The sequence below is a fragment of the Volvox carteri genome (genome assembly GCF_000143455.1).
Source record: "Volvox carteri f. nagariensis unplaced genomic scaffold VOLCAscaffold_1, whole genome shotgun sequence".
In the NCBI taxonomy this organism is placed as follows: Eukaryota; Viridiplantae; Chlorophyta; class Chlorophyceae; order Chlamydomonadales; family Volvocaceae; genus Volvox; species Volvox carteri.
Window position 1 is genome coordinate 4,036,326 of NW_003307545.1, and position 8,198 is coordinate 4,044,523.

General features: G+C 57.4%; 1 protein-coding gene across 1 annotated transcript; it reads left to right on the forward strand.

Moving 5' to 3' along the window:
• Positions 1-1,396: 1,396 nt before the first annotated feature.
• VOLCADRAFT_78899 (uncharacterized protein) lies at positions 1,397-7,565 on the forward strand (the record flags this gene model as incomplete). Its single annotated transcript, XM_002945830.1, has 2 exons — positions 1,397-2,736; positions 7,370-7,565. A coding segment is annotated over one exon (348 nt), but the record flags the coding sequence as incomplete, so codon positions are not given.
• Positions 7,566-8,198: the final 633 nt, after the last annotated feature.

An 8,198-nucleotide genomic window follows, 5' to 3' on the forward strand; every position in this document is an offset into this window, starting at 1 on the left:
CACCCGGTGTTCCCAGCGAGATCTCTCTGCGCCGGTACTGGACGGGCCCAGCAGCACCAACATCTATTACGGATGCGGTACCTGCCGACTTGGCCGTAAACGCTCCTCTCCCCTTTGCTGGCCCCCGTATGCGGACTTCACAGTCCGCAAGGCGACAGCATTGGTGTAAAGAGCAAATACAAAACACGCACACAAAAGGAAGCGGCACAAAAACAAGATTCCTCAAATTCTTGTACGCTTTGCGAAACGCTCCTCCGTATCACTTCCCCCCTCCGACGACAAGTCCGACGAAGTGGGGCTGGAGAAGCTGTCACCACGTGAAGGAGACTGCAGGGATAACCCAATCGATTCCCGTAGAAATGCGATGACAGCCGCATGTGAACGGAAAGATCTTCCTGATGGTGAAATGTAAGTATTGGTTGTTGTCCGCCCTGGACGACCGTTGCTGCGAGTCGTCACGCGAGGCTTAACAGATACACTCCAGCCTTCATCCATAATAACACCTACGAGGAAAGAAAATACTGAAGCGGACGAAAAGGACAAAAAGGACCTCGTCCTGAGAAATCAGGACTACTGAACGCACCTTGTTGAGATGCATGGAGCTTTAGCTTCTGCAATGCAGAAGCAGCAAGCAAGGATACATCTTCCTACAAGGATCAGTGAAATGACGATGAGCCAAGCATTCTGGAAGAAGCATCAGGGCGCAACCTTCCCATACCTCTGCAATGCGATGGGCCAACTCATCATATGGGACCTTTAAATATGTAGGAGAAACCCTTTGTAAGCCATGAAGTGAAAGGAGGTCGGCGACACCGCAGGCGCTGAGTTGGCGATTCATGTTCAATTCCGCAATGATTGGATTGAAAGTTGAGGAGAGATATGCTGCTTTATACATACCGCCAATACTTAAACCTATGCAAGTGTGCATGTTCTGTATAATGACTCGCCGCCGTAGGGCCCTCCGCAATGCACGGCAGGTTCCACAGTTCCAGCATGATTCCTAGCTGTCAACACAGAAGGAAGCGCTACACATTCGAGACGTGTTGTGAGCGATATCTTGCTAAACGGCTATCCGGCTTGGCTATGAATTGTAACCTTTGATTTAAGCAAATGTGATTTCTAAAAACATTAGTCTTTTAGTACTTACAGAAGTGGGTGCTCTCTTCTCCGTAGCAATCATAATGATCAAAGCGAGGGCACCCGAGGCACCTGGAACGTTTGGTGAACAGCAAAGGTGGATGCATACCCCCTCAACCCGCCCTTAACCTCGCACCCCTTGCATGCATATTCATATAATGCGAGTACCACATGCTGTATAATAAGGGGGGCTGCCATCCCCGATTCAGCTCCCAGCAGGACCCTGCAAACCAAGTTATTGCATCGAAATTCCGGCTATAGCGTTTGTAATATTACCCAGACCTACTTTGGCGCGTTGGACAGACCACACCACGTACCATGTACTAGGCTGGCGATTGGCGGGGCGCATTCGGGTTTGATACGCATCCATGCACAAAGGCCAGGAAATGGAGTAAGCAGCCGCAGCACCACTGTTGAGCATATCTTGCAATCAAGCTCACGAAACACTCAACTGCCATCATCACATGTTTCTCTGATAAACATCCCACAAAGCAAGAAGAACACAACATGCCGGGCGTTCGACCGGGAAACATGCACCCGACAGCGAAAAACGCGTACAAGAACGAACGCCTTGGCAGTGTCTTGGTATTGTCAGGGCGCATGGTGAACGGCTCCTACTTTGGAGTTGACGAATTCCGCACTGCGGCAAACAAGACCCAGACGCCTGCAGCAAGCCAACCAGAAGCCAATACACGCGAACGGCTCACAACTACGTAAGTTTGCCATGCAAACAAAGATCTCAGGTCCCATGGCATGCGTGCATGCAGCCAACTGGATCGACACCCGACAGGAAAGCAGGACTATTGTCGTGTCTGCTTAGCTACTTACGTGACGGCAATCCTGACCACCAAAAGTGGAGATAAGGGAAGCAGTGTCAATCCCCGAGACCTTTCAAAATGCAATAACCCAACTATCACAGCCGCCTGCTGAATCGTTTCCGCAGCCTTGTTCTTGTCGTGTCCCAATACCGCAGTACCGGGGGAGCTTAACAGGACTACACACTCCTGCTGCTACTGTTGCTGCTGCTGCTGATACGCAATAGCTGTCAACCGTGCGGGATGTGTGTGTGCGTGTGCGTGTCTCCAGCCCTCCATCAAAACCCCCTCCTCCCCCCCATTCGCGATCACATCATACCCTCGCCCTGCCCCCTGCCGCGTCCACACATACACCGTACACGCGCGTGCATGTGTCCTCCCAACCCCAAACACCTAGTACCGCGTACCCCAAACCGCTTGTACCCCTCAACACCTCAAGCCCCCCAAACCCCAAACACCTCGTATCTCGTACCCCACACCTCAAACCCCCAAACCTCAACCACATAATTTCAAAACACTTCGTCCCTCGTCCCTCGTACCCCAAACCCCAAACACCTCGTACGTTGCACCCCAAACCCCAAACACCTAACCCCAAACACCTAACCCCAAACACCTCGTACCCCGAGTACCCCAAACCCAAAACGCCTCAAAAACCTCGTATAACATCCACCCTTCCTCTTCGTGTCGTAGCACACCCCAAACCGCAAACCTCAACAAAAAATAAACCTCACACAACCCCCTCAAAGAATCCCACAAATCCCAATCTCTATTCACCAATCCGCAAGTGCCTCAATCCCGTGATGTCCCCAACCCTGGTGGCGCCAACAAGGCCCCAGGACTGCCCGCACAACGCCAGGGGGGGCCCGTCCTCAAACGGGATCAGCCCTTCCTCCAGTAGGTCGGTCAGCAGGCCATGCCCGTTAGGCCAGATCTATCGCATCATTGCTTAGCTTGTCAGCCTCGGCATTCAATTCCCTGCGAAGCACCAAACCAAAGCATCTCAACGAGCGAGAAGCGGCGATAGGAGTTGGCCCCCCACGGTGCGAAATGGAACGTGAACGTCTTTACGCCCCCTGGCCTGTGGCCATCGGACCCGCAGCTGCAACTGCATCCATCCACACCCCCACCAGCAGAGGGCGCTTTCCTCCCTTCCTTAATTCACCCCATGCCCTTTGCACCACCCTCCGCTACCTCAAAGCCAGCTCGAAAACCACTGACCGAGTCCGCTGCACACACTGGGCGACCTGGTTCTGAGTTGCTTAGCAAAATCGACACCACCACAACCACCATCGATAGCGGGCAGGAAGTCCACGCCTTCTCAGCTGTGCAAATGCGTGAAGTGCCCGGCACGGCCCGAGGAACCGGCCATTAAGGTATCTTCCCAGCACGAACAACCCATCCTCCGCTCAACCCCTACCTCATACCTGATCATTCATCTGGCCGGCCGTCCCACCTCTCACCTGGGGATATGGCGGATCTCGAACTCGCTTAGCAGCCGCGTCTCTGCGTGCACCTGCTCACATAAGGCCCTCAGGTGGTCCTTGTTGATGTTCCACTTGCCGTCGACCTGCATCACCACCAGCTTGCTGTCGCCCTTGGCGTGCACGCAGGTGGCACCCAGGCGCCGGGCCATCTGGGCGAGTTCGTGGGCCCGGTGAGCAGGGGGGGGTGAGGAAATAATCACACATCCGTTTTAGCTGCAGGAATGCCCGGAACGTCCAGATGCCCTGACCACAAGGACGGTGAGGAGCGGGCTAAGGGAGCGCCGAGACAGGGGGCACACAGGGGAGGGCAGAGCGCGCGGGGAGAGAGAGAGAGGGGGGCCCGGACAGCACCGGCCGGGGCTCTAGTGGCGACGCTAATAGGCAGGAACGGGGCACCTTAGAAGTGGTTAACGCTAACGGCATAAGGTTAAGAGACAGGTATCCTTGCAAACCAAAACGCCACCCGCCTTGAAAGGCTGTCGCGGTCATCGCCGGGGCCCCAATCCGGTCCCCCCCCCAAAAGGCCGCCGAGAAATTTTCCCTTATCCGGGTTATCCCAAACCCGCCCACAGCAGTCAGACCCTGTCGCCGCTGCCGTACTAGCAGCAACATGCACCGCACACTCACTTTCAGGCCCTCAATCAATGCAGTGTACTCCGCCTCATTGTTGGTGAACCGTGAGCCCATGTACTTGCGTAGTCGGCACACCTGGCGGGCGGGCCGCACGGCAGGATGTAAGCGCGACAGCTGTCAGAGGAGGGTGCGCTGACCTCAACCGGCGATGTCCCAGCACAGCGAAGCACCCAAGGCAATGCGCCGGCAGCAGGGGAACAAACAGGCCCCAGGCAGCTGCAGGTCCCCTAGGAGGCCACGGACCGTTTTCATCCCCCCGGCTTACTTCGCCTGTGGAGAGAGGCGCGCGCTTTGTGCAACATTGCAACACTAAACTCAGCGTTAGCGAGTTTAGGAGCGGCCTCCGAACCGCGACGTCATTGGATTGGCGGTGCAGCCTGACGCGCACCCTTGCGCCCCGTCTCCGTACGTTACCGTACCGGACAGGGCGGCGACGGGTTGAGCTCTTTCCCACGTATCCCGCCCGCCTCGCCCTTGGTGGAATTGTTTGACCTAATCCGAACGAAACCATCAGCCGTGCTCCGAAATTTGCAAGTCCAAATAAACAGTACCGAGTGCACTAGGGCTGGTATGCCTGTCGTGGCGGGTCAATGGCAACTACGGACATGGCCTACCACGCTTCCATTGTATCGTAGCACGGCTCCGCAGCCCGCCTGGCCGGGGTTACCACGCGCGGCGCCGTCGAATTCCTGCGCGTTAGGAGGGCGCCGTGCATGTGTTGTGTCTCTCTGTGCGTTTATATAAAAAGGTGAGCTGCTGGTAGAGCAGCAGGTAGGCAATACATGTGTGCATGTGTTAGAGAAGGGGACAGAGAAGCGCAGACGACGCCGTCAACGGTCGACAAGCGAGGGACATGGAAGGGAAAACATCGCACGTCTGTCTTTATTTAGCAGCAAGCAACAGATATCGCGCAGCGATATCGCAAAGGTGTGTGTGTGGGGGGGGGGAAATAGACTGGTGGAACGGGCCAGTTGTAACCGCAAGCCCGCCCCCTTACCAGCTCGTACACGGAGTTAGAGCGGATGGGCTGCCATGGCCCCTCCACGACCGGGTCATAGCGGCCCCTGGCCGTAGAGGCAGCGCCTGAGCGACCACGATCAGGTTCTCGAGCCGAGTTATAGGTGCCGCCAGCCGCGGACAAATTGAGGGGGGCAGCCCGGGCGCTCGTGGCTATCAAAATCCCCGACGTGACCATTGGGTAACTTCCGTGGTCAGCCAGGGGTTCGGTGCGCCGGGCTCGGGAAGGTGGCTCTCGCATTTGAGGGCGGTAATCGTCATCATCATCATCATCAATGTAACCGTAATCATCGTTCCGGTTCCGCTTCCTGCCGACAGCAGCCGCAGAACCCTCCGACAAGTAGGCTTCGGCTTCGCTACGTGACCTAAAAGATTTGTGTTGAGCTCCCGGGTAGCCGCTCACGAGGGGTTGGACTTCAGACCATTCGTGGTAGACGCCTGGCCGGCGGCCTACTCGCACAGCATAGTACTTGCCCATCCTTGCCGGGCCGAGCAAAACAGAGTGGTATCTAAGGTTTATTTTTTATAAAAAAAGGTTAGACGAACAGTGCACCTCCGGTGCTGAACGAGTCAGTACTTCGGGCAGACAGCTTTTCTGTCGAAATGGTCCCAGCTCTCAAGCATCGGGATGTCGAGGTCCGCTATGTTCCTTAAATTAATAACTCTAACATCAAACCTTAACTGTTTACGCTGTGGTGTTTTGCAGATTTGTACAGACCTGCACATCTGCAGTAGTTGTGCACGATGACGGTTTCCTAACCGCCAATCTGATGCGCAAGATCTAGGCATCGCAAGGCATGGTGGCTTTATTTATTGACCCTTTAAAGCCTCTGACTTCAGTTATGTCTCTCCTCAGACACATCGCCTCGTGGCATCTTAAGAGTTTGGACTCAAAGACACAAGTCACATCGCATTAACGGGTCATCGTTCCTTGCCCTGCAGTGACAACATCAATTCAGAGCACCTATCAAAGCCCCGCGGGAACTCTCTACAAACAACTTTGCCGACACATGTCTCAGCACCATTAGCCAGGCGCGAGGCTGTACCCGACCCCCTAGTCTCAGGACCGCTTGCGTCAACCACTGCACCACGTATCTCATTCACACTCCCAGACGAGTCGCCTACGAGGCCTCCAGGGTATAGCAGTGACGCTCGCCATTTCCGACACGCCGCGAGCAGCGCATCACTTTCAGCCTCCCCAATCCCGAGCACCCCTAACTCGCAAAGCCCCTCGTAATTCACCGACGTTACCACCCCGCGGTCGTGCTGCCTGGCAGGCCCCTCTGATCGCTCCGCCTCCTCCTGATGCCGCTGTTGCTCGTGCTGCCATTGCTGCCGGTGCGGGTACGAATAATGCCGCTGAATGTTAGACGGCAGCGGCATCGCCTCGCCCTCGCGTATGTGTTTCAGCAGCGTCGCCGCCAGGGAAGACGCTAGCGCCAGCGGCGGCGCGCCCGATGCCGCGTATGCTGCCAGCGCCTCCACCAGCACTGACGGCGGCAGCGCCGCCCCTGCAGCCGCCACGGCGGGCTGCACCGCATCCAGCGCCGCCTGGTTGTGGAAGCCCAGCTGCGCCAGCGCCTGCAGCGCACCCACCATAGCCACCACCTCGCCCACCGCAGAACCCAAATCAGAGCCCTGCCGCTGCCGCCGCTGCCGCTGGTCCCCCGAAGTAGAGCTCTGAAGGACCCGCGCGATGCGGCTGATGTCAACCTGCCCGGCCAGGGCCTCCAGCTGTACAAATGGATGGACGGAACGGAGCGGGAGGGGCCGGGAGGAAAGATAAGGCCAGGCGGGGGGTGTAAGTCAAGGCAAGCGCATCGCGAATGCACGGGGCGGGCAGGTTCCCGTTACCGTTGTTCGGTAGTGAAAATAGGCGGGAGGGCCTCACTCATTAGGAGTGGGCATCAATGTGCGAAAGGGCTGGAATCCTTGACCTGGCGCGAAGGCGAAGAGGCGTTCCCCATTGGGGCTACGAGGGCATTGCCACCCAAGCCGGCGGTAGTCCTGACCTGGTGCTGCGGGCAAGACGACCTCACACACCGAAGGTGCATCGCACAGGTGGTGGCGGTACTGATCGTATGCCACGGCGTCAGATTGTATACACGACAAAAACGTTTTTTCTTCTACACGACACAAACGACCCACATCAAGGGACCAAAACGACCCGACCGACGGAACCTAGCGAGTGAGAGAGATGTCCGTCAAGATCGATCCGAGTTCTGAACGTGCTAAAGCTACGACCGGCCTCCGGAGCTCCGCCCACCCCCGCCCACGCAGCAGCCACCACGCACCCGTGCCGCCGCCGCAGTACACAGCTCCGCGTGAAAGTGACCCGCCGCCGAGAAGGCCGCAACTAACCAACGCAGCTCCTCAGCCGACCCTGCAGCCGCCACAGCCGGCGCCGCTGCAGCTGCCAGATGATCCAGCACCGCCGCTGTGGTCACCGGCGTCATCGGCTCCGCTGTTTCGCTGCTAGTGTGCGTGGGGGCTTGCGGGGCACCATGGGGCTGTCCATCCGCGGGGCGGCGCTCACCGCTGCTGCCGATGGCGAAGTGGGTGAGGTCTGTGACGAGAGAGGCCACCACTGCCAGGTCGGAGAATGCGGAGGGGGCTGAGTGCAGCAGCTGGGTTCGGGCCTGGAGGTGTTGAGGCGCCCAGCCCCCAAGCGGGGTGCGGAGAGGATAACGAGGGGGTAATGGAAAGGTTCGTGAAGAAGAGGGAACGTGGTGGATCGTATGGTGGTGGAGGTGTACGTAAGAGAAATCTCCACACAGGTGTTACGGCGGCCGCGGGGGACAAGAGCTTATATGGGGTAACTTCTTCGTCCCCTTTAGGGGAACCAAAGCGTGCAGCAGTACTGACCGGCGGCGCGGCAGCCACATGTCACTCGTTGCTTGCCTTTGCCCTTTTGTGCTTGCTGCTTGGCAGCAATGCTTCCTCCTCTCCCGGTCCTTTACTAGGTGTCCATACATATTCATCACTCACACATATTCACACTCTCACACGCGCACGTCCCTGTCGCGCGGCATTCGGGTTCCCCTGGTGCGACCCACCCACCTAGCCCGCCGTAACACCCACTCGCCACTCCGACTACCGGCTTACCGCCTCC